Source organism: Eretmochelys imbricata, chromosome 3 (genome assembly GCF_965152235.1).
Source record: "Eretmochelys imbricata isolate rEreImb1 chromosome 3, rEreImb1.hap1, whole genome shotgun sequence".
Taxonomy (NCBI): Eukaryota; Metazoa; Chordata; order Testudines; family Cheloniidae; genus Eretmochelys; species Eretmochelys imbricata.
Window position 1 is genome coordinate 108,525,858 of NC_135574.1, and position 27,276 is coordinate 108,553,133.

At 41.1% G+C, this 27,276-nt stretch overlaps 1 protein-coding gene across 1 annotated transcript in view; it reads left to right on the plus strand.

Moving 5' to 3' along the window:
* Window positions 1-1,065: 1,065 nt before the first annotated feature.
* AIG1 (androgen induced 1) overlaps window positions 1,066-27,276 on the plus strand; it is a 194,424-nt gene continuing 168,213 nt past the window's right edge. Inside the window, exon 1 of the mRNA XM_077811780.1 lies at window positions 1,066-1,218. Within this exon, the coding sequence (XP_077667906.1) occupies window positions 1,078-1,218 (141 nt within the window). The 5' untranslated portion in view covers window positions 1,066-1,077. The remainder of the gene's footprint in view (window positions 1,219-27,276) is intronic.

Here is a 27,276-nt window from a genome sequence, read left to right on the forward strand (position 1 = left end):
GCTCTAATCTCCCAGACTAAAACAAAATAAGCAATCTTTAAAACATTCAGGCAATACTGCCTGCATGGAATTACAGTTGTTCTAAAAGCAGATATGCAAAACACCATTTTATTATGCTTGGATATTTTAAAATTTGATCTGTAGACAAGAAAAATAAATCTACATTTTTAAGAGGTTCATAATTACCATTTCGTAAGACCAAAAGCAATACATACAACCATGCATTTAAAAATATGTTTGTTTATTTTACATGGACACAGGGGTACATCATCTCATATTCACAAACACTCATCCACTTTTCTTTATGTGTGGATGTGAGAGCAAGATGGTGTTAGCATGTTTGTGTGTGAACATAAAATATGAATGCATTTATTCATTTGTGTGCTTGTGTATCATTGAGCATGTGTGCACAAGTGTGTGTGTCTGTGTGTACACACAAGCTTGGGCATGCACGTGTGTGTGAGGATGTGTGCATGCATGCTAGCAAGTTTCTGTATTACATGTAAGCATGTGCACGTGTGCTCGGGTGTATGCATGGGTGTACGCCGGCGTTTGTGAACAGCTGCTCAGACTCTGTAGTCAGACTGGGTCATGTAAGTGCAGGGGCAGCGTGGGTGAAAATGCAAGGCTCTACAGGATAATGACCCTGCCCATATTTATTTCTGCATGTCACCTCATGCTCGCTTTTTGTAGCGCTGGCAAGAAGAATATACAAGTCACACTCACACAGCCCCAGAGGCGGAGGGGTCACCTGCTCCAGGGGTGTCTCCGCTGAAGCAGCAGCAGCAAGCTCAGGGCAGGTTTAGTAGATTGCCATGGTAACCCCTCCTCCAGCATCTCCTCCTTTCCCCGCCCACCTTTGCTCCAGGAAGCACCCTCTTGCCCGAGGAGCTCCGGCTGAGCCCGCTCTCCCCGCGGCCGGGTGCGTCCCCCGCGCACAGAACAAGGGGGAGACCCCGGCGCGCGCTCCCTCCCCGGGCCGACCGTCGCGCGCCGCCCGCGCGCCGCGGCAGCCCCGCGCGGGAAGCGCGCCCCCGCTGCCTTGCAGTTCGCAGGCCCCGCTTGCAAAGTGGCGACATGGCGCTCGTGCCCTGCCAGGTGCTGCGAGTCGCCATCCTCCTCTCCTACTTCTCCATCCTGTGCGCGTACAACGCCATTGACATGCCAGCGCATCAGACCTATGGAGGGAGCTGGAAATTTCTGACATTCATAGACCTGGTAAGTTGCCCTCACCTTGGCCCTCCAGCCTGCGGGAGCGTCCCAGCCTAAGCTGCTCCCTCCTGTGTGTGCACTTGGTAAGTGGCTGGAGGTGCCTCCGGGAGCTCTGGCAGGAGAGTCACCTTCGCCCTCCAGCCTGCGGGAGCGTCCCAGCCTAAGCTGCTCCCTCCTGTGTGTGCACTTGGTAAGTGGCTGGAGGTGCCTCCGGGAGCTCTGGCAGGAGAGTCACTGGCCAGCCTGCAATGTTCTGGCCCAGGCGTTTCAGCTCCCTTGTGCATGGGGCTCCCTAGTCCCACTTCCCCCACGAGAGCATCATAATTAGGCGACTTTGTGGGTGGGAAAAAAAGAACTTGCCCTTTTGTGACTCATTGGTTAGTCTCTAAGGTGCCACAAGTCCTCCTTTTCTTTTTGCGAATACAGACTAACACGGCTGTTACTCTGAAACCTGTCATTAAATGGGTAACACTGAAAAGAGCTGGTCAGCAATAAAGCAGCAGCAATACTGGATGGATTTAAAAAAAAACTCCTCTGGCCTGTTTATTGTTTATAGTTGAACAGGCCACAGCAGCCATGTTTGTGTCAACAGAACTGTTAAACATGGTTTTCCTAAAGCAAAATATGGAGAATATAATGCCCACCACAAAACATACTGTCAAAATAGGAAACGTGGCTTGCCACACCTGGCCACCAGAATAATCTTGAGCCTAACACGGGTGAGGTAAAAGTGCCACAAACCACACATTTGGCAACCAGATTCAGCCAGTTTTTTCCTCCAATCCCACCAGTGCACCTGTCGGTTTAGACAAGAACTGTTTCTCACTGCAGTTCAGCGCAAAGATCCAGACCTTACTATCATGCCATAAGACCATTGGGAAAACCCATATCCAGCACTTCAACCATGCTGAATCCAAAAATTGTATCCCTGAACTCCATGATCATACGGCCTAAACAGACAGATGTTAATGCACCTAGTCCACCGGGGGGAAAAAACAGATCCTGATGTATCCCGGTGCAATAGAATGACAAACCTCATATGCAGCACCTGGACCCAGTAGTTTCTCTGCTGAATCCTCAAATTAGATGATAGAATTAGACAAGGCATTATACCATTGCCAGGCCACCATAAAAGTCTAGACCCTGATGCAAGAGCACAGCAAAAGCCTGTACTAGCACAATGCCATTAATTTTTGGGCTCAAACTCAAATTCTCCCAACTAAATAGAGCACAAGTGTAACTACTTCTACTACACTAGCTGCTGATAATGCTTGCTGTCTTTTAGATGGTAGAATTTTTTAATTTAGAGCCTAAAACCTATGTGATTTGCTGGGATCCAGGTGCCAGATGCAAGATTTTGTGATACTGTTACCCTAAGGTTAATCAGGATGTAGATTTTCCTAGTGGGGTAGGAGCAACTATTCCATTTTTCTATTTAAAGAAGAGAATTTTTGTGTTTAAGGCCAAGTGCCAGTTACAGGTGTTTGCAGTGCATGGTAGATACGCTGGAGGGGAGGGATAGGATACAGAAGGACCTAGACAAATTGGAGGATTGGGCCAAAAGAAATCTGATGAGGTTCAATAAGGATAAGTGCAGGGTCCTGCACTTAGGACGGAAGAATCCAATGCACCGCTACAGACTAGGGACCGAATGGCTAGGCAGCAGTTCTGCGGAAAAGGACCTAGGGGTGACAGTGGACGAGAAGCTGGATATGAGTCAGCAGTGTGCCCTTGTTGCCAAGAAGGCCAATGGCATTTTGGGATGTATACGTAGGGGCATAGCGAGCAGATCGAGGGACGTGATCGTCCCCCTCTATTCAACATTGGTGAGGCCTCATCTGGAGTACTGTGTCCAGTTTTGGGCCCCACACTACAAGAAGGATGTGGATAAATTGGAGAGAGTCCAGCGAAGGGCAACAAAAATGATTAGGGGTCTAGAACACATGACTTATGAGGAGAGGCTGAGGGAGCTGGGATTGTTTAGCCTGCAGAAGAGAAGAATGAGGGGGGATTTGATAGCTGCTTTCAACTACCTGAAAGGGGGTTCCAAAGAGGATGGCTATAGACTGTTCTCAGTGGTAGCAGATGACAGAACGAGGAGTAATGGCCTCAAGTTGCAGTGGGGGAGGTTTAGATTGGATATTAGGAAAAACTTTTTCACTAAGAGGGTGGTGAAACACTGGAATGCGTTGCCTAGGGAGGTGGTGGAATCTCCTTCCTTGGAAGTTTTTAAGGTCAGGCTTGACAAAGCCCTGGCTGGGATGATTTAACTGGGAATTGGTCCTGCTTCGAGCAGGGGGTTGGACTAGATGACCTTCAGGGGTCCCTTCCAACCCTGATATTCTATGATTCTATGATTCTATGGCTAAATGTATTCTCAGTTTTGACAGTAGGCAGGTGTGGGCTTGACCCAAACAACTGTCTATATCTAATAAGATCTATTTTTACATATGTTAATTTTTCATTGTACTTTACAAATGCAGAACTTTTGTTTGGGGCTTTTCCTATTGAAGAGTTAGCAAGCTTATATTGTTTAAAATTTTAATATTTTAAAATTCAGCTAGAGCTTATTTAATTTTAAATTTTATTCTTTCCCACTCTCTGAACTTTCAAGCTATGTAGTAGGGTATTGTTGAAAAAAATAGTTTACACTTATAAGATCAGAAATTCTCAGTAGAATTAAAACCAGGATATTTGAATTATAGGTCTCCCACACACACTTCCTTTAAACTTTGAGTTGTTGGCAATGCTATCTCTTAAACCATTTGCAATTAACATACTACAGTATTAAACAAAGTGAGAGGAGAGAAACTCTTTGACTTCAAGTACAATGGAGATTATTTTGCCCTATCTGGCATTGATATAAGAGTTTCTCCAATATTCAGGTTTCCTGATCATTCGTTCTCTGGACATTTTGATCACAGCGTTTAAAAAGGAATCCGTTATTAATGACACTATCTAATAATCTCAATGTGGCAAGTCTGGCTGCGTTGCTGGTTCTGTCTATAATTCCTCTATAGCAGAATTGTCCTTACTTATTATTATTTATTTGTAATACTGTAGTGCATAGAAGGTCTAATCATGGACCAGTACCTTATTGTGCTAGGGTGAGTACAAACACAGAAGAAGGATCCTCTCTAAAGAGCTTACAATCTAAGTCTCTGGGTAACACTGACTCTAGAGTGCTAAGTTGTAGAAAGCCATTTCTTTGATGTAGGATGAGCTGCAAATATGTTCTGTTCTTCCAGAATTTATTTACCTTGGGCTTGGCTTTGTAAAACCTAGAAGTTTGGCATGTATGTTATCTAACCTATATCACTATCCGATTTTGCTCTCAAGACACCAGGATACAACTCAAGATGTGTCTTAACAGCATTCCTTTTGTCAAAGTGAAATTTATACGCATATTTTGCTCTTCTATTATGCTATTTGACTTGTTTTAGATTTTTCCCTTTGGGATGCTGGGCTGCACTCAGTGACATGGATTAATAATCCAACTCCCACTGAAGTCAAACAGAAGTCTTTCCATTTATATTAATAGCAGTTGGATCAGACCGTAACTGACTAAAGCTAAAAGCAGACTGTCTTGGTTTTGGGTCTGCTTAACCCTTTACCTGGCTTTCTTGGCCTTACCATTATTATCTAATCCTTGGCCTAATAAAAACAACAACAACAAGTAATACCTACCTCTTATAGTTTTTCATCAGTGAATATCAAAGCACTTCGTAGTCTTTAATGTATTCATCCTCACAACGCCTCTGAGAGGTAGAGTATTATTATCCCCATTTTACAGATGGAAAATAGAGGCATAGAGAGGCAAGTGCCTAACCTGTAGTCACACAGGAAGTCTATGACAGAATAAGGAATTAAATCCACATCTTCCAAGTCTTAGGCTAGTGCCCTAACCACAGGACCATCCTTAGGTGGGTGAAGGCTATTTTTAATGTAGCAAAAGTATTACTTGTCAGTAAATAACAATTATTCCCCCAAAAATTATGGCCCACTGTAACAATTTCACATGGACTTTCCCACCATGCAGTCTGATGTGGACTTTCTCACCATCACATTCGTCTATGCATGACATGATCAAAGAGCATCAGGTAAATGTGTGGTTTTTAAATATCTAGTAAAATAGTCAACTATAACGATGTGCTTCTGTCCCTTAGCTCATAAGGGTCACCCTTTATGGCCCACTTTCCAAATCTGACAGCAGATAAATATTAATGGTTTCTTAAATAGGGTATGTGTCCCTGACTGTTGGTTTGGTCAAGAAACCGAATCACTTGGATTTGTCTCCTAATTCCTAGCCACCAGACAGACATCTTTAGTTGTTGACGACGTTCAGTAATATCCAAGGGGCCTAATGGTGTCTCATATAAGGATACATTTCTGCATTTCTGCTGGGTTAACTGCCCTGTCTTCAGGAAATAAGATGCTATCAGAGCCAGTGAGGCTACTGTTCTCCAGAAGGAAAGTTTGGATGTTTTCAGGCACACTTGCACTATATTGTATGATGGCTTTAAGGCTTGCAGAGCTCTTTTGTAAGTTTCAGTTTCCTCAACTACTTGCAATGTCCCTGCATCAGTCACATTCAGAAAATGTCTAGACAAAATATCGGCAACAGAATCTTGGCAGGCATGTATTCTCACCGCAGATTGTACATCAACGAGCTTAGACTGAGTCTTTGACATCTCACTGGCACACAGTGCAAGCACTTGCTGTTTACGAGGGGTATGAGAGGTTTGTAGTCAGTCAGAAGTGAGGTTAGGAATCTAATCTGAACAAGAAATTTGGACATTTTTTGCATGCTGAGACTGTCATGAGGCATTCCTTCTCAATCGGCACAAGAGTCTCAACATCAGTCAGTCACCTGGAGAAATTAGGCAACTGACTATAGCTGGCCATAATGCCCTGGCAATAATGCTTCCTCTAACCTAGTTATTAGTATCTGCGCTTAATATGGTTTTGCATCAAATGATACTATTCGATAGCTGAAAAGAATTTGAAGCAAAAACTAAATAGCCAAAACATTCCTATTCTCTGCTCATTAATTTGTACTTTATCCTTGCAGTAGATTTCCAGCTCTTTCCCTGCTTATAAAAATCTGTGCTTTTGGGGAAATTCATGGACTATGAAGCCCCAGAGTAGTGGTCAGTTCCCATCAAAATTAACATTTATTTGTTTTGTGTAATTTAGTTAGAGGGTGGATATCTACTGCATGATCTTTCAGACTGTTCATCATAATATATCCATTTATATAGTCTGTATTTGTCTGTTTTGCCTAGCAACAAGTATACTGGTAGAATTTGGATGTCCATTCTCATATATTTCCTTAGATGTGAATTCTAGTCTTTCCTGTCCTTGAATTTTTAATTCCTAGCAATGGAACGTTTACCTAGTTCATGGAGCAATATTGAAGGTACATTTTGACAATATACCAGTTATGCTTACCACTGCTGCTGCGAATAACCGCCTCTGCTTTAATTTCTCTTCTTGGCATGTAAAGGTAGATGCTGTTCAAAGTAAATATGCCTCCTTATTCCTGGTGAAAACTTCTTTATAGCTACAACAACATTTTCCCTCCTTTTCAACCCCACAAACTTAATTAGGCCTCACTAAGTTACCTACAGTGGAATGGTGAAGAAGGTGGTTCAGATGGGATACATTTAAGAGCAAACATAATAAGATGTGTAAAATTTCTTGACTTGGTATCTGCCCTCCTCCACCCAGTTTAGACTTTCAGAGTTAAATATAATTTGAAAAGCTCTGTTAGATTGGAAATGGTGTTTGAATGCGTAGTAGGAAGTGGAGATTATATGTTATTTGTTATGTATAGTAGTCATTTTGATACTTCTATCTTAATAAAGATAACTGTGATTTATTAACAACATGGTCTTGAATAATGTTGAACGTGTTAACAAGTATATTCATAACTCATGATTCAGGGTAGCTGGAGTTAGGAAAGAACTGATTCTCTCCCACACCCCCATTCCAATGTGTAACATTGCATACATTGGCTCTGTAGTTTTGCTTTGTTTTGTCGTTCCATTCAAGAGTAAGATTTTCGGTGTCATATCTGTACCTTCTTTTACCTGCAAAACACTTAAAACACTGTGGGGCACTACAAGAAACAACGACAATGATCTGTATAGTAAAGCATCATGTATTAGCTGCTGTTGGACTAATTAGCCAGATCAGGTGTCTGATCCTGCATGGCTATGGCAAATTTAATGTTCCTGTTACCTTACCAAACCTGGAAAAGCTCTATTCTCCTGCATCTGGCACATTTACCATTGTCTGCTTCATCAAATGTACGGGACAATCTAGATTTCTGTTGAAACAATGTTGCAGTTGAAGTGATTTGAAACTATCTTAAAGGAGTTTTGTTCTTCCCCGTTGCTGGCATGATTTGGATCTGTATTCTCAGGCACATCCTTGCCAGAGGCAATAAACACATCTTTATTTGCTTAAAGAAAATGTTTTTGAATTTAATTTGGTCTAATTTAAATAAGTCACCAGAATAGAATTTAAAAGATTTAAATTATTTTTTTAAAAAGGGGTGCTATAGACTGGAATTTTAAGTGGCTTCTATTCTGTTCCTAACTGCCATTGACTTAATATCTGAATCTGAGCAAGTTTCATAACTCACTCGATGAGTGAACTTCACTGCAATGTGGCGGACCCAGGCAAACAACTATTCATCATTTAATTGGGGCTTAAGTGTGTAGCGCCTTGCTTAGATCCTCTTCTCTGTGGTGAATTTCACCTTTTGTGCTTCCCTTTCTTTAATTGCCTATACACCAATGCTAGCAGCCTATGTAACAAACAAGGCCATGAAATCACACTAGTGAACAGAATGACTGGCTCCTTAAGCACCTATCTATAATATGTAGGGAAAAAACTTGCATGATCATGCGGGACTTAAATCTGAGTGAAATATGCTGGAGATCTCATTACACCAGTACTGAAACATCCTTGGAATTTCTAAATATTGTGGATGAAAGTTTCCTAACTCTAAAAAGTGTTGCATCCAGCATGAGGGATTTCTATTGACAGTTGAAGAGGAATTGATCCAAGAACTATAACATAGTGATAGCTTAGGCATAAGTGATCATGACTTGATCACATTTGTAATGTGCAAAAAGAATAAAGTCCAAACTACTAACCATTAAAAAGGGCCAATTTCACAAAGCTGAAAATAATTAGGAGCCAAACCAGCTGGGAAAGAGAATTTAAAGCAAAAAATGTGAAAGAATTGGGAATTCTTTAAGAACATTTTACTAGATGCCCAAATGCCACTACCACAAGAGAGGAAGAAGGCAGCACTGGTTAAAAACCATCTTGACTTAATGGGTCAGTGAAGGCAGCTATTTAAAAAAAACAAAACAATATAAAAATGAAAGAAAGGGGAAGTTGATGATAATGAATATATATATATATATGGGAAGCAAGGAATTGTACAAAGGGGCATAGGGCGAAATCTGTGGCCAGGAGAGTTGAGGACAAGAAGTTCAGTAGCAGAGCGGGGGTGGGGTGGGATGTGGGAGCTATCCAATTTAATAGCGACTGAATGCAGTGCATATGCTAACCTGTCTTTTGGACAGTTGGTATATGTATGCACGCAGTGCAAGCAGCTCATGGCCTCAGAGACACAGTATGGGCTCTTGAGGCCAGAGTGGCTGCACTGGAGAGGCTAAGGGAGATGTAGGGGCAATGGTGAGCTGGAGCCGGTTCGCTAGAACCAGTTGTTAAATTTAGAAGATTTATTTATAAATAAATTTATAAACTTATTATTAGGGTATGTGTCACCTCAGGAAGGGATGCAGAGTTATAATTTCTAGACACCTTAAATGACTGCTTCTTGGAGTATCTTGTCCTGGAACCCACAAGGGGAAAGGCAGTTCTTGATTTTGTTTTATGTTGAGCACAGGATCTGGTCCAAGAGGTGAATATAGTTGAACCGCTTGGTAATAGCAACCATAATGTAATTAAATGTAGGTTCCTAGTAGAGGGGAAAATACCAAAGAAACCCGTTACAGTAGAATTTAACTTAAAAAGGGGAACTACACAAAAATGAGGAAGCTAGTTAAACAGAACTTAAAAAAAGAACAGTCACAAGGATGAAAAGCCTGCAAACTGCAGGAAAACTATTTAAAAACACCAAAAGAGAGGCTCAGACTAAATGTGTACTCCCCCCACTGCCCCAAAAAAAACAAACAGCGAAAGAACCAAAAAATGCCACCAGGGCTAACCAGAGTAAAAGAGGTGGTTAGAGGCAAAAATACATCCTTTTAAAAATTGGAAGTCAGATCCTACTGAGGAAAATAGAAAGGAGCATAAAATTTGGCAAGTTAAGTGTAAAAGTATAATTAGGTGGCCAAGAAAGAATTTGAAGAGCAAAATACATACAATGTAATGGGGGCTAATTTAGCTACAACTAGTCAGGAGAAAGATCTTGGAGTCATTGTGGATAGTTCTCTGAAGACGTCCATGCAGTGTGCAGCGGCAGTCAAAAAAGCAAACGGGATGTTCGGAATCATTAAAAAAGGGATAGCGAATAAAACGGAAAATATCTTATTGCCCTTATATAAATCCATGGTACTCCCACATCTTGAATACTGCATACAGATGTGGTCCCCTCATCTCAAAAAAGATATACTGGCATTAGAAAAGGTTCAGAAAAGGGCAACTAAAACGATGCACGCAGTCCATTAATGGCTATTTGCCAGAATGGGTAAGGAATGGTGTCCCTTGCCTCTGTTTGTCAGAGGGTGGAGATGAATGGCAGGAGAGAGATCACTTGATCATTACCTGTTAGGTTCATTCCCTCTGGGGCATCTGGCATTGGCCACTGTTGGTAGACAGGATACTGGGCTGGATGGACCTTTGCTCTGACCCAGTATAGCCGTTCTTATGTTCTAACTAGCTGAAGAAACAAAAACTAACAGCATATTTTTTAAGTACATCAGAAGCAGGAAGCCTGCCAAACAGTCAGTTGGGCTACTGGATGATTGAGGTGCTAAGGAAGCACTCAAAGGAGACAAAGCCATTGTGAAAAAGCTAAATGAATTCTTTGTATCAGTCTTCACTACAGAGGCTGTGGGGGAGATCCCCACACCTGACCCATTCTTTTTAGGAGACAAATCTGCGGAACTGTCCCTGACTGTCAATAGAGGAGGTTTGGGAACAAATTGATAAATTAAACAATAATAATTCACCAGGACCAGATGTTGTTCACCCAGGTGTTCTGGAGGTACTCAAATGTGAAACTGCAGAACTATTAAGTATGGTACATAGCCTATCTCTTAAATCAGCCTCTGTAACAGATGACTGGAGGGTAGCTGCTGTAACATAGATTTTTTTTTAAAAAGGCTCTAGAGGTAATGCTGGCAAGAACAGACAGATAAGCCTAACTTCAGTGTTAGATAGATTTGTTGAAATTATAGTGAAGAACAAAATTATCAGACAGATAGATAAACACAGTATGTTGGGGGAAGTGACAACATGGTTTTGACCATCAAGAAGGATCTTGGAGTAATCATGGATATCACAGAGTTCTGTAAAATCATGAATGGTATTGAGAAAGTGAATAGGGAGATGTTGTTTACCCCTTCACATAACACAAGAACTAGGGTTTACCCAGTGAAATTAATAGGCAACAGGTTTAAAACAAATAAAAGGATGTGCTTCTTCACACAATGCACAGTCAGCCTGTGGAACTCCTTGCCAGGGTATATTGTGAAGGCCAAAAGTGTAACTGGATTAAAAAAATATTAGCTAAGTTCATGGAAGATAGGTCCATCAATGGCTATTAGCCAAAATGGTCAGGGATACGACTTCATGCTGTGGGTGTCCCTAAACCTCCAACTGCCAGAAGCTGGGAGTGAATAACAGGGGGTAGATCACTTGAAATTGCCCTGTTCTGTTCATTCCCCTGAAGAATCTGGCACTGGCCACTGTCAGAAGACAGGATACTGGGCTAGATGGACCATTGGTCTGACCTAATATGGCCATTCTTATGTTGTTAAGAAGGTGGTGTTTTGGGTTTGCTTGTTTTTTTAAGAATATTAGGAACAAAAATAATCCTAGCAATCCATTAGTAGGTGGGAATGGTAGATCTGTCCATAATAAGGCAGAAGTGTTCAAAAAATATTTCTGTTCTGCATATGGGAAAAAAAGCAGATGATGTAGTCGTATCAGATGATGAAATACTTTTCATTCCAATAGTAATTCAGGGAGATGTTAAATAGCAGCTACTAAAGTTAAACATTTTAAAATCAGCACATCTGGATAACTTGCACCCAAGAGTTTTAAAAGAACTAGCTGAGGATCTAGCTGGACCATTAATGTTGTTAATAACTCTTTGAACACTGGGGAAGTTCCAGAAGCCTGGAAGAAAACTAATGTTGTGCCAATATATAAAAAGGATAAATGGGATGACCTGGGTAATTATAGGCCTGTCAGCCTGACTTTAATCATGGGCAAAATAATGGAATGGCTGATGTGGCACTTGATTAATAAAGAATTAAAGAAGGGTAATATAATTAATACGACTCAACATGGGTTTTTGGAGAACAAATCTTGTCAAACAAACTTGGTATTTTTGATGAGATTAAAGTTTGGTTGATTAAGTATATTACATCAACCATTTTTACCATTGTCTTTTGTATGGCATTTAACTTAGCACCACATGACATTTTGGTTAAAACAGACTGCAGCGGTTCTCAAATTTTAATGGGATCGGCAGGGCTAGCTTAGACTTGCTGGGGCCAAAGCTTGAGCCACACCTCCGGGGGCTGAAGCTGAAGGCCGAGGGCTTCAGCCCTGGGCATTGGGGCTCAACTTACAGGCCCCCTACCTAGGACTGAAGCCCTTGGGCTTGACTTTGGCCCCCCCACCTGGGGGTGGGGCTCGGGCAGGCTCAGGCTTGGCTCTCCCTCCTGGGGTCATGTAGTAATTTTTGTTGTCAGAAGGGGGTCATGGTGCAGTGAAGTTTGAGAACCCCTGGACTAGAACAATATAAAAAACATGGCACACATTAAGTGGGTTCAGACTGGCTGACAGGTCTCAAAACATAATTGTAAATGGGGAAGCACTAAGCAAATGTGTTTCTGGGTGGGGAGGGATTGGTTCTTGGCCCTGTGGTATTCAACATTTTTTATCAGTGACCTTGAAGAAGAAAAAAATCATCACTGATGAAATTTGCAGATGACACAAAGTCTGGGGGAATCATAAATAATGAAGATGACAGATCACTGATTTGTGTGATCTGGATTGCTTGATAAGATGGGCAGAAGCAAAAAATATGCATGTTAATACTGCCAAATGTAGAGCTACCCATCTAGGAATAAGAATGGGGGCCATACTTATAGGACGGGGCCTCTATCCTAACAAGCAGTGTCTGAAAAAAACTTGGGGGTTCTGGTAGATAATCAGTTGAATATGAACACCCAGCACATAGTTGTGGGCATAAAACGCTAAAGTGACCCTTCGATGTATAACAGGATTTTTGAATAGGGAGGTTATATTATCTATATTTGGCACTGGTGCAACTGCCATTGGAATACTGTATCCAGTTCTTGTGGCCACAGCTGTCTCTGGGTCTTTCACACACACACACTAACTCTGGGTCACACACTCACTGTGTCTGGGTCACGTGCTCACACACACTCACTCTGTCTCTTTCATACTCACCTCCCAACACATACTTATATTGTTGTTGTTGTTGTTTCTTGGTACTTCCTGCAAGGCACATATATTTTCTGTAATTTTATTCTTTCAAAGTGTGTTATTTTAGTGGTTTGACTGGTCCATGCATTTAATAATTTTTATTTCTCTTACACTTAAATCTAATTCTTTGACTAGTGAGTTCTAAAATGCCTAACCTGTCCTGGGTGGAGTAATTATCCCTATGATAACTTTTAAAAAAATATATTATAACTAGGTTTTTTGTTTCTGCTGCTGGCACACATCCACACATACCTCAGTGCACATGAAATTTATTCTGCATATGGATGGAAAAAATTAGAGGGAACACTGGTCACAGTTGAAAAAAGATATTGACAAGTTGGAGAGTATTCAGAGAAGAGCCATGAATATGAATAAAGGATTAGAAAACATGCCTTATATTGATAAAAATATTGAGCTCCTTGAATCTATTTTAACAAAGAGAAGGTCTTCATCGTCATTTGCACATACTTGTAAGGGGAACAAAAAATTGATAATGCGATCTTCAGTCTAGCACACAAAGGTATAACAATCTCCAAGGGCTGGATGTTGAAGCTAGATAGATAAGATGCACTTTTTTAATGGTGAAAGTCATTTATCATTGGAACATTTACCAAGTGTTGTGGTGGATTCTCCATTACTGTTAATTTTTAAATCAAGATTGGATGCATTTTAAAAAGATACTCTAATTCCAACAGAAATTAATTCAGGGAAGTTCTATAGCCTGTTTTATACAGGTCATCAGACTAGATTATCACAGGGGCTTAGGGTGACCAGATGTCCCTATTTGATAGGGATAGTCCTGATATTTGGGGCATTTTCTTCTGTAGGTGCCTATCACCCCCCCCAAACCCCTGTCCCGATTTTTCACACTTGCTGTCTGGTCACCCTACAGGGGCTTCTGGTTTTATAATCTATAAAATTGGCATACTGATATTTACCCACCTTTATCAAGTGACTTGTTGGGAGAGACAGGGCAGTTTGAGATTAAAGGCATTACATAAAAGTGTGAACTATTATTTGTTCTTCCTAAGGATGAGTCACCAGCATGTTTACACAGCATTGTAAAGGTCCATTGCACACCCTCTTGCAAGCTCAATATAATGCTGCAGTTGAGCCCCACCTCAGTTTCCCCTGATTAGGGCAGCAATAGATTCACTTGAAGAGCATGGGCAAGAAAAGCTAACATACATTAACAAAATAGCATGTCCCCTTTTAATAAGGCTTCAGGACAGGAGCAATTATAATAAACAGTTCATAAGGTCCTTACCTCAGGGACCTGGTTGAGAACTCCTAAGCTTAACATCTCTAATACCAAGTCTCTGCATCTGATTAAGCTGTTCTCCTGCAGCCTGAGCAAAATCCCCACCTACTATAGTTCACCTTCCCCACACCCTTGCATGGGTTCCTCTTTCATATAACCCAGCTCTAGGGTATGGCAGGGCCACTTTGATTGCACCCAGGCTCTTCCTGCTGTAGCCTCCACCCTTTTCCATAATGGGGTAATACAGTCCTTCACAATCATCCTGTTCCTACTGTAGCTGTTGAGAACACAATCAGGAGCAATGATTTAGTTGTCAGTTCACAGAGCAGGAAGCTACAGAATTGCTCTTTACGGGATAACGAAGTGAGATTTCTTAATGGTGTTTAATACATTTGAGAGAAAGAGAAATACATATGTATGGGAGCCTTTTAAAACTGTATGTTTTACAGTTTTCTTTAATCTCTCAGGTTGTAAACATGTCAGAGAAACCGTTCTGAATAGCACCCTAGACACTGTAATAAAAATGTAATAATTTCACTCTTGTGTTTCTTATTGTGTGTGTCATGTTTCTCTGTTACTTTTGTAAAGCTATTGTAAACCGAATACTATTTTAGGGCTACATTTAAAATTTTTATATTAATATGACTTTATTTTACAACTAGAAGTTAATATATAAAACATGTAATTTTCATAATAATTCACAAATTATGTCCGTCATGAAATTTCTAATTTTTTTTTTTTTGTAGTATTTTCTTTTTTTGCAGGGGTGAGATTTGAGGTTTTCTATATTATTTATAGGCATGGTAGTGGCTTTAATTAGTAGCACTAGAATTCTTTCACTAATTTACCTTACATAAGTTATAGGTATGATTATATAATAGTGCTACGTTATTAAATTTGGTGAGAAATCTGGAATGTTGCTAGAACAGTGTCAAGCAATGGAAACTCCATCAATGGTTTCTTGAGAAATTTCCAGTCCTCTCTGGGTTTTTTAAATGTTTCTTTTAGTGATGTGGGTAGCTAAATCATTGCTATTTATATGCATGTGAAAAATTAACTTTGTTGTGCCCTATATAAAATACGTCTTGTTTGAATCCAGGAATTTTGGATGCATCTAATGTATCATATGTGCATTAGGTTGTCCTTTTTGGAACTTACTCCCAACATAAAATGTTTAAATGATATATAGTTGCCATTTTAAATATATTTCTTTTATGTTCGTGAGGATACATAAGTATAATCCAGTGACAAATTTGCTGATTTGGTTTAACTCTGTTGAAGAAAGCTTGTACAATAAGATAGTTAGCTGATATAGAAAGTTGTTGGACTTTATTTTCATTAAAAATGAAACAAGGCTCTGAGCCATTGACTTCATTGTGGCTGTCTGTCCATGGGGTGGTTTGTATACATGCAAAGAATTGCAGGATCAGAGACAAAATACGTGCAATCACTTATTTTATTTCTTAACCTGAAAAAGGAAACGCAACTTGATCATTAGACACCAAACATACAAATCCAGTCAAGATATTAAAAGTAAGAGTCAGATATAAAAAATAAGAGGTAGGTTAAATCTTCACTAACGTATTATTATATGTATAATGGATATACAAAGACACAAATATACCCAAAAAACCCAATGAAATTATATCAAAATTATATAAATCGTTAAGAAAAATCTTCAGGAAACCAGAATAGCAAAACATTGAAATTTCACCAAAGTATACCTATGTAGGGATTTCTTTTGCTTGCTTTTTTGTTTGGGAGGGAGGAAGGAAAAGTACAGTAAAATAAAGTAAAGAGTTCAGTAAAAATAAATCATATTGCAACAGATTAAATACTAACATGTATAATATAACAAGATAAACTATGTACTGTACATGCAGAGAAACTGTTTTAAATCCACAAGATACTATTATGCCAAGTATTTGACTGAATGAGATAGATTTAATAAAATATCCCAAATTCCTTCCATTGCACAAAGTCTTCCTTCTTTTTCTTGCTGCAACTTTTCATATTTAATCACCACAGATATTATATTCCAACATGCAGACATTGACATTTGGATATGTTTTCAGTTCAGCTGCATTAATTTAGGTCCTGATCTTACAAGGTGTTCTGCAGGGGCGCAGGTGTTCACCCTCCTGGAGTTTCTGGTAGGATTGTGGCTGTAATCCAGTACAACTCCAACCATTAAATGCTACCTAAACCAGCATCATTGGTAGCTTTATATCTTTTCAGCAGAATTCTAGAGTGTGTAATGTATAGAAGTGTAGGTGAATTCACATGATATTGGATGAATTTTTGTACCTGAAACTAGAATGCTTTAATTACTGAGCTGTACATACAATAAGGTCCCTTTATCTGAATTACTGCTCTAATAAAGATGAGTCTGGGGACTGCTCTTCTCATTTTAACTATAGTTCAACATAGGCGCCAGCTCCATGGGTGCTTCGGGGCATGCTCAGCACCCACAGGAAGTCCCATGGATCAACTCCTCCCCCTCCACACCAGCCCTCCCTCCTGCCTGCGGTCCCCACCAATCAGCGCCTTCCCCTCCCTCCAGTGCCTCCCGCCTGCCTAGGATCAGCTATTCAGCAGCATTCAGGAGGCATGGAGGGGACAGGAAGTGGTAGGGCAGAGCAGAAGCAGGAAGAGGTGGGGTGGAGGTTTTGGGGAAAGGTGGAGTGGGGGTCGAGCATCCCCCCCACGAATGGAGAAGTCAGCGCTTCTGAGTCCAGATATACCTGTGGCTTATAAGAAAGGAAAGCTGACCTGAACATGTTGGCCTGTTTTGAGTACTTAAGTGGAGCGTACGCTTTTGTTTGGGTTTCTGCCCAGGGGTGAATTTCATTCCTAGTGACTGCTTTGCCAGATCTTTCCCCACTCAGTTGCTTTTATTTTAATGGATATATCTTTTTTAGCCAGTTCTTAAGAAGTTCAGTAAGTTCAAAGTCATCATTAGTTTTTAAAGCATTGCAAAGGGATTTCATTTTGTGCTCTTTTTTTTCTTTCCTATTATGAGATAAACAAAGGGTTTTCAACTCAAAATGGTGAAATTCACAACACCTGCGTAAAGCATAACTAACTTCAGTGGGTGGATTTGCTTCCTTATGTCTCCATAAAAATTCAGATGGAAACTGATCATTTTGAGAACTATTAACAAAATATCTGGCATTTGGATAGGAAGAAATTGAATCAAGGTAAAATTTCCAAGCTTGCTTCTATATGATTTAACATCAAATTGTAAATGTGGTAATTTCTTCCCGCCCCTATTCATTGGATTAAGTAAGTAGGTGATCTCCAGTAGCTTTTTGCCCGCCAGTTTGGGGAGCTGTATGGTACCCTCCCTTCCACATAGTTTTCATTGTGTGGTATTCTTCTGCATCATGGAGGCGGCCTGCAATAGTTAGAGGATTTATTGGAAACAAGTTAGGCTCATCTGAAATGTTTGAAAACACACACAGCCTGATTCTCATTTACACTAAGGCCACTTGATGCCACTCTAGCTTTGTAAACAGGCCCATACAGTTTTACCTTGTAGTGTTTAAGATGAGACTTCCAGGGCCTACAGTCCCTGCGCACCCAAACTTGCCATTGACTCACCTCACTAATGACTTGCGTACACAATACATTTCCAAACCCATAATTCACAAAGGGTGTAGCTCCATCAGCACTAGCACTAGTGGAATCTACAATGCAGACAAGTTATAGGCGTTTTTACCGTCAAGTTGTCTAACAGGGTTAGTTGTCACAGACCTTACAATACCTGCGCCTTGTCTACAATATATTTTAAAAATGGTAGTAGCACAAGTGGAACTTCATCTTTTGGTGGGTAGAGGTCTGAAATGTCTTAGTGAAGACAAGGCATAGGAGTTTGCCTCAGCAAGGAATTCAGGATTGTGCTCTAAATCACCACACAAAACAAGGCACGTTTAGACTCCGTCTGCATAGGCAAACAAGGTGTGTTTTCCCAAATAAGTTAGCTCAAGTGAGTTAGATTAAGTCAATTGAAAATGACCTTAACACCTGTCTAATGCCTTTTAGATCATTTGAGCTGGTTACATGGTAGCCTAGGAGGGAGCCTAATTTGAATTTTAATGGGATTTCAGTGTCTGGATCTCTTAGATGGCTTTGAAAATCTCCGCCTATATCTTTGCATGGCTAACATTTTTCTTTTTCTAATCTGGCTGTTTATGTGCTAGCTGGTGAATTTTGTTTTCTTTTGTAATTGTGTCTTTACGTGTATATAATTAGGGACCTAGAAGCCTTTTGGCATTGGCACCATATAAATAACAAATTGTTATTTATTATTACTGCTCTTCTTAATAGAGTCCACACAGGGATTAGTGGGAGTTCTACATGCAGAGCAGAGGTGGCATGTGTCCCTAAAATGTTCTTGATCAGATATAACTTTAAAACAGGGATTCTCTACTTTCTGATACTGTTGTACATTTCTGTTGGGTGGATGAATGCAAATGCTTAATAACTTGATGGCTGAATGAAAGAGTTGAAGACAACACAGAGAGCAAAATGCTCCTCTCTGGTCCAGCCCAGAATCTCTGTGAAGACCTGGGACAAAGGAATAGAACCCTACCCTGTAGAGGAGATGTGGCTTTTAATTCCCCAACTCATGCAAATGTAAATGGAATGTGAGAGTCCCACCAAAAAAGGACCGGGTTCTGTAGAGCAGTGGTTCTCAAAGCTGGTCCGCCGCTTGTTCAGGGAAAGCCCCTGGTAGGCCGGGCCGGTTGGTTTACCTGCCACGTCCGCAGGTTTGGCCAATCGCGGCTCCCACTGGCCACGGTTCGTTGCTCCAGGCAAATGGGGGCTCCAAGAAGCGGCATGGGCTGAGGGATGTGCTGGCCGCCCTTCCCGCAGACCCCATTGGCCTGGAGCGGCAAACCGCGGCCAGTGGGAGCCAAGATCGGCTGAACCTGCGGACGCGGCAGGTAAACAAACCGGCCTGGCCCGCCAGGGGCTTTCCCTGAACAAGCAGAGGACCGGCTTTGAGAACCACTGCTGTAGAGGAAGCAGGAAAAAGGAGAGGAAATGGCAAATGCTGAATTGGAGGAGACTCGTTGAGAAAGGAAGGAATGGGGGTTAGGTTTACTGCCTAATTGGGCACTGATAGAGGGACACTACGAGGTATCAGTGTGAAAAGAGGGGAAAGATTAACACTTGGGATGGGGGTCAGTCAGAGGCTGTAATACGCTGATGTTTAGATCCAGTACTGATGTTGATCAACTGTGTGGGGTGTGTGTGTGGAGAAACGAAGAGTGGAGATGTGGGGTGGCCAGTATGTCGCTAAGCAGAAGCAGCCTGTTAGCCAGCTATGGCTCCCAGTGCTGGTGCTAGCCCATCGGGGGCCCTAAGTAGGAATTTCCCCCCTCTCCAATACTAAAACAGGTAAATTCTTGTAATGAGAAGTGAATAGAGGGCCCCCTTGAGCTGCTCAGGGCCCTAAACAATTGCTCAGGGCCTGTCTACATTGGCACTTCATCAGCAAAACTTTTGTCGTTCAGCGGTGTTAAAAAACACACACACACACACACGAACAACAAAAGTTTTACCCATGAAAAGTGCTGGTGTGAGGAGCAATTTGTCAGCAGGAGCGCTTTCCTGCCGACAAAGCCACTGCTGCTTATGGGGGGATGGAAGTTTTTTGTCAGCTCTCCTGCCGACAAACAGCAGCTATACTGCGTGTCTTTTAGCGGCACAGCCGTGTCGCTAAAAGCTGTGTAGTGTACCCATAGCCTTAGTCTGCTTATGCCTAGCACTGGCTCTGGGGGCTCCCTTCCACTTACCAGGCACACACTACCCTCCCCTTCATGTAACTTGAGCTGCTTAGCACCCTTCTACGCAATGGAGGGTGCCTACAGAATTTTGCCCTTAGTTAGAAACCATAAGCACCAGCAGATGTAAAGGTCCCCATTTGCTGTTCATTTGAGTTTACAAACAAATTAAAATTCCATGCTGTGAAAATGTGCTTGACCTTAATTTTCTTGTTATAAGTGTGTTCCAAGCACTGAAAATTTGCATGCACAGTAGACACAACTAGTTACATTCATATATATATTTTTCAGGAAATGAACCCTAGGAATGCGTGAATCACAAAGGAAACCGTTACCTTGTTGAACTATCAGATAGAAATATACCTTTAAACTTGGCATTCAAGAGTTTGAAAGAGAACTGGAATTTTTGGTGGTGCGGCATACAATATATGCATCTTTTGACAGATCATTTGACAGATCGTTACTTAGGCATGCTGCACATAACAGGAAAAGAGTTATTTTTTTAAAAAACTCTTTCTATTTGATATACGCTTTTATCCTGTGCACACCACAGTGGCATCCAGGTACCTTCCAGTAGCAAATTAAACTATTACTACTTGAAATCAATATACTAGACATATATTCAGTTGATAAAAGTTGACTGAGTGAAGCAGGGATAGAAAATTACACTGGTCTGAGGTCCAAGTCTTCCTTCAAGTCTTGGATGAGTGTCAAAAAACACTCCTTGACTGAGTGTCCAGAGACACCCTTAGGTCTTGAGTTAGCTGACCTTATCACAGCTAGAAAAGAATGCTCCTATATCAGTAGAAAGCTGGCATTTGTTTCTTGTCCTATCATATGACTGCAAGATATTCAACAATAAAATCCCGCCCGCCCCGCGCCCCCCCCCCACACTTAAATACCAGCATGATTTTAGAGGCTGCTCTCAAGGAATAATGTTCTGCTCTGTTGGTAATATGGCATTTCAGGCTTTCTGGTAGGGTATGTTATAGTTCGTAGCTCTAGTGGTTTGAGATAGAGGCCACTGAAACAGTATTGCCATCTTCATTCAGAAATCTTGAGTTAGAGCCCCCAAAATCATGAGTGGCTTAAAAATAATGAGATTTTAAAAAATAAATGGAAGAGGTGTGTGATGCTGGCAGACTAGGTATCAGTTCATGCCAGAGCCCCAGGCCAATTCACTTGTGTATCAAAGTGATTGTTAAATGTATAAGAGTATATTTGGTGTTTAAACTTCATGAAAACTAGTGTGAGGTTACTTGTGTTGTTTTCACTTATCTATATCCCGTTATAATTAAGGCTAAGATTTAGTCATGGGTATTTTTAGTAAAAGTCATGGACATTTCACAGGCAGTAAACAGAAATTCATGGTCCATTACCTGTCCATGACTTTTACTATAAAGAGCCCTGACTAAAACTTAGCAGCTCCTGGGGCCTCGAGCTACTGTTGCTCTGGGGGGATCTTGGTGTGCCACTGCTTTGGGGAGCCCCAGCAGCTGACAGCTGGCCACTGCTCTGGAAGCAGGGGTTGATACCAAGGCTCCCGGGACCGCTGCTTGGTCAGCCAGGGCAGCTCCTGGGACTGCTGCTGTTCCAGGACCACTGCTGCTCTGGTGTGGCTGGCCCTAGGGTCTACCCCAGCAGCAGCCACACCAGCAGATGCAGAATTTATGGAGGTCCCGGAAATTCATGAAATCTGTGACCTCCATGATAGACTCGCAGCCTTAGTTATAATGTAGTAGTGAACATTTACATTGTATATGGCCCTATAACTAAATAACCCATCAAATGAGAAAGCAGCCTTGTGCAATGTAAATGAAGAACTTTAACAGAAAAGTGCTAATTTCAAAGCAAGTAGTCATGGTGTGTGATGACTAGAGGTCAAAGACTCTAAATGCATCCCTCACTCTCCATCATCAAATGGAAAGCTCACATTGGTAGTGACCCTGTCAGCTTGTTTTCTGCGAGAAGAAGCTATAAGGTGGATTCAAGGAAAGATCCTGCACCTCTGGACTGTTTGGACTCTTACAGGGAAGTGTACCAGATGCAAAGTGCAGATCCCCAGAGACAATCTGGTACCCTGAAAAGACTTTTGGGAAACTGGCAGTTTATTACATCACTGCCAGCATTTGGAATTACAAACTGTGACTCACCTGTTCATATATTTTACCAGCTTTAACCCCTCAATAACTCTCACTTCCTTTTCTTAGCTAATAAACCTTTAGTTGGTTTACTGTTGAATTGGCTACCAGCATTGTCTTTGGTGGGTGATACAGAGTACCAGTTGATCTGGGGTAAGTGACTGATCTCTTGGGACTGGGGAGCAATCTAAATGTAGTATGATTTTTGGTATTCGTGACCTTTTATCACAAAGTCCAGCTGGCCTGGGTGGCAAGATAGACTGGAGAGCCTAAGGTGACTGCCTGTGATTCCATGGTAAGACTGGCATAGTGATCCAGAAGTTCACATTTGTCACTGACTTGGTGAAATCTAATTATAGAACACACCACCAGTTTGGGGTGTCTGTCATGTTTTTTGGCAGTCTGCCCTGAGGTAGGCACTCACAGTTGTGAGCCGCTCCATACAGCGTGACAAGGGGCTCTAATTGTCACATGGGTTATGAGCCGTTAGGGGGAAGCTGCCCACCCCCAATATGTATCTGAGCATCTTGGGTTCAAAATTCAACCTGAAATGCATATGCAAAAGGTACGCATCCCAGTGGCTGGAGGAGGATTCCACTTATCCTCTCTTTACCCTGGTGGTGGAGGAGCTTTCATTTTATCCCTGTCCATTCCCATTCCTTATCACTGTCCTGTCTCTGTCCCTTTCCTATCTCCACCCCTACCTTAACCAGTCCCTCTCTCCTCTTTCCAATCTCCTTTCTCACATCTTCCCCTATATTCACCCCATATTTTCACAGGAACCTCCTACTCTTAAGATTTCCCTACTGGTCCTTAAATTCCCCCATTCTGTTGAGTCTCCTTCTGTCCTGCATATTCTTCTGAAGTCCCAACTCCTGTACCACAATTTTTATTTACACCTCCCAGTCTCCTTTCTAAACCCTATATTCTTGTCCCCAGTCTCTGCTCTCCACCCCACATTCCTCTGCTCTCATCAGTCTTTCTCCTACCCTCCATATTCCCTGCAATCCCTCAGTCTTTCCCCTGTCCCCGATATACCCCTTGGTCTCCACCTTCACTTGACCTCTTCAGTCTGCCTCTTTCCCCCAATTCCCCATCTGTTCACAGCACCCTATGTATCCCCCTACCCACTGAGCAACAGCCATCTTCCCAGAGAACAGCCTGGCTTCTATCTTGTTGTAAACAAAAGGAGCTGGCAACAATTTTACTAGGAGTAGCCTCATTTCCTCATTGAGACTGCAGGGAAACTTTGGCTATCTTGTCTGAGGGCCGTCTGGCTTAACTTCCACTGAGAGTAATGGCTGGTGATGCCACTTTGCATAAGGGAAAATTTGTATGATTAAAGCTGTAATCATGTTACAAGAAAGTGTGTATGTTTGTGTGTATACACACAAACACACACACACATAAACAAATTATGAGACTTATGATAAAATTATGAGGTAGTAACCCTGCGAATCGTCTTAAAATTCAGATGCTACAACGGAAATGGTAATTAGAATGAAATGATTTTAAGTTCCAATATCTCATTGCTTGCCAGGACTACAAATACTTTGCTATACCAGTAATAAATAAATAAATAAATTCAGAATCAGCATCTGTTTTTAAGCAATCACACTTAACTAGTTACAAGGAAGAAATCAATGAGTGTTGCCAACTCTTCCAATTTTATTGTGAATGTTGCAATCTTTGATGTTTTCCTTAAAGCCCCAGCTCCTTTGTTTATTTGGTTACCGAGAATCTCAGCTTTTTTTTTTTTTTTAAGTAAGTTTCTAGCCCTCATTGTAGCAGAGAAAAGCTTTAAAAATGTAAACCATACAAGCCTGAGAACCAGAAGGGAAATAAAAAATGTACAATTTATTATTTTTTTAAATATCATGTGATTTTTATGTTGCCTCATGTTTTATTATTACTACTATTATTTTATTTTTTTACAAACATGTGTGGTTGTCAGTACTGAAGACAGCCCCTGAACATAATTGATGTTACAGTTGGAGAATCTGAATAACATCTAATACAGGGCAATCAGCAATCACTATTCAAACATTTTCAGTTGTTTGTGATTTTTCACATTTGTCTATTTGAGGTGAAAATACAAGTAAATGCTGACAAATGATTTTAGTGATATTTTATATTTTTATGAAATAAGAAATTGGGTTCAAAACTATGCCAAATGTTAAGGTAATTAAAATGTTCCAAGATCAGTTGCTCACAGAATTCTGCCTGGCATAAAATAATCTGTTTAGAAGTTGGAACTGAATTCAAAAGGAAAATGAGTTTCCTTTTACTTGTGTACTTGCTATCATGCAGGTTGACAGCAACAGCATTCATTGAGGGAAAAACGATGTTTTAAAATTTACAGCATAACCTGGTTTATTGATTATTATTATTAATTGAAGGGACTTCTTTTTTAATAGATACGCAGATTTAAGCGCCGCGTGGATGGATGGATGGGTGTCTTTGCAGAGAGAGCATAGTTATGGTTTAGCAAACTGGGGGTTTTCAAACTGCGGGTCGTGACACAGCACTGGGACGCGGAATGTAAGGCACTGGGTCGCAGTGTTTTTGGTCAGCACCACCGACCAGGCCATTAAACGTCCTGTCAGCGGTGCTGCTCAGCTAAGGCAGGCTAGTTCCTACCTGTTCTGACACCGCGCTGTGCCCCGGAAGCAGCCAGCAGCAAGTCCAGCTCCTTGGGGAGGGGGCACAGGGCTCCACGCACCTCCCCCACCCTGAGCACTGGCTTCACACTCTCATTGGCCAGGAACCAGTCCACGGTGCCAGGACAGGCAGGAAGCAAGCCTTAGCACCCCCGCTGCACTGCTGACCAGGAGCTGCCCGAGGTAACCCCATGCCCCTGCCCCAGCTCAGAGCCCCCTCCCACACCCTGAACCACTCATTCCCGGCCCTTCCCTGCAGCCCTCAAATTGGAACAAAAAGTTGAAATCTCAGAATTTTTCAAAAAACAAAATATTCCAAAATAATTTTGACGTTATCAAAATATTTTGAATTGATTCTTAGAGTTTAAAGCCACAAGGAACCATTCAGTCATCTGGTATGGCCTCCTGTGTATTGCAAGGCATTAAATTTCACCCAATTACTGCTGAATGGAGCTAAAAAAACTTCCAGACTTTGTGCTATATAAATGTTGAAATGATAAAATCAAAACAAAATGTTTTGACTTTATTGAAACAAAATGTTTTGTTAATTTCCACTTGAAAATTTCATTGAAATCAATATGTTCCCACAAAATGTGTAGATTTGATTGAATCAGCATTTTCTGGTAGAAAACTGTTCCTGTGGAAAAATTTTGACCAGCTCCAATTATTAATAAATATTTTAAATCCTTACCATCCTTGCCTTATTGTCCCTAAGCACACTGCCATTTTCACAGAAACATCCTGATCTTGCAAGGTGCTAATCACTCATAATATCCATTATCGTGAAGGGAAATCTGTCTGCACTGTAATTCAAACTATAGTAAAGTAAATCCCATACACATTGAATCTGATAGTGAAAGCAAAATGAGGGAGAGACGAGATAACTATCCACCCCCCAAAAGGCATATGAGTATAAGCCTTTGTATTACTAGGTAGGTCCTAGATGCTGAGTGTGTGTATGATACAAGATAGATGAGAAAGTGGAGTCCTTGGAAATATTTAATTTCCTTACAGATTGGCAATTCTTGGCCAACTTCTTTTCCCTTAAGATATGATATTTTGTCTGTTTTGGGGCTTGAGCCCAATGAGTATGATTGATCAGAGTTCCAGGTGCTGTGCCAGAGAAGAGGCTCGGGTGATGTACGTCTGTATGTAGAGCAGCCTTAGGAGAAACCTGTTTGCATTGGGCGGATCTGTCTCTGTCTCCGTGGCAAATACTCCAAAGAGGTCTTGTAGGTAAAGCAGCACTGTAAACACTGGTTAGCCAACCTCCATTCTGTCCTTCTTTGTTTGCAACTTCTAGATGGCTTTTGTATTCTGGTTTTGGATTGAACACTTTGCATTGATTTTGTGGTTGCAAACTCTACATCCTTAGTTTTACACAAAGCACCAGGGTAAAGTGACCTTTGCAAAAGACTTCTTCAAGCCTAGTAGGCGAGGCTCAATCTCCAAGACTGAGCGTAGAACAGCTCCATCTTTTATTGCTATAACCTCTCCTGATTTACTGCAGGAAATTACTGAAATGACTAAGCAGAGTACCAACACACTACATAAAATGCCAGAATGATCTCCAAATTACTATGACAAATTCCAAAGAAAAAAATCTTAGTGCCTGCATGATCAGATTATAGAAATGCAGGCCACATCTCAGTTTTCTGGAAATATTGATGAAATGAGAGAAGCAGCAACAACATCAGATGGCAAAAGATTTCATTCTGGGCTTCCCCCTAGAATCTATAAAGGCTGTGTTGGACTGGAGCAATGCTCCTGCAGTTTCTCCCAATTCCACATTAAGTACCAGTGGGCATTAAGGAGAGCTGACTGACTGGTGAGCTACAGCCTTTAACCTTTACCTTGTAAATGCTTATCTTAATGTCATCTAGTTAGTACCAAATAGTCCAAGAAGTGGATGAAAATATCTGTCTGTAAGCATAGATGAAGAGTTCTTGATTTGTCTTTGAAATTAGATTAATAAATCCTATTACTATAACAATAAAAGCATATTACTAATGAACAAGACTGCTTGGCAATTCTATTGTGCCTTTCATCCTAAGATCTCAAAGCATTTTGAAAACATTAACTAATTAAGCTTCACAACATCCCTCTGCAGAAAGGCATAATTTAAATCAATCACAGACCCAGTGGGAAAGATATTGAAATGTATTGGGCTATAGATGTGATGAATAATACCTTTTCATATAGTCATTTCTGTCATGCTATGTGTATTTTAAGAGAGAGATCCTTTATCTGAAAAATGTACAAAGCAGCCATGGAAGGCTTCCATCCCCAGGACCTGGCTTGTAGAATGTTAGTGGAGGTTTCTTTTGAAAGTGTATAGAGTGGTATTGTCCAGGCATGTTTGAGTAGGATGTGTATTTCTTTTGGCTGCAGGGAAGTAAGGTACAGTTGTCATGCCCAGATGGAATCTTTGAAATATGCATGATAGTGGCAGCTGTGTGTGGGAAGAATGACTTGGAGTG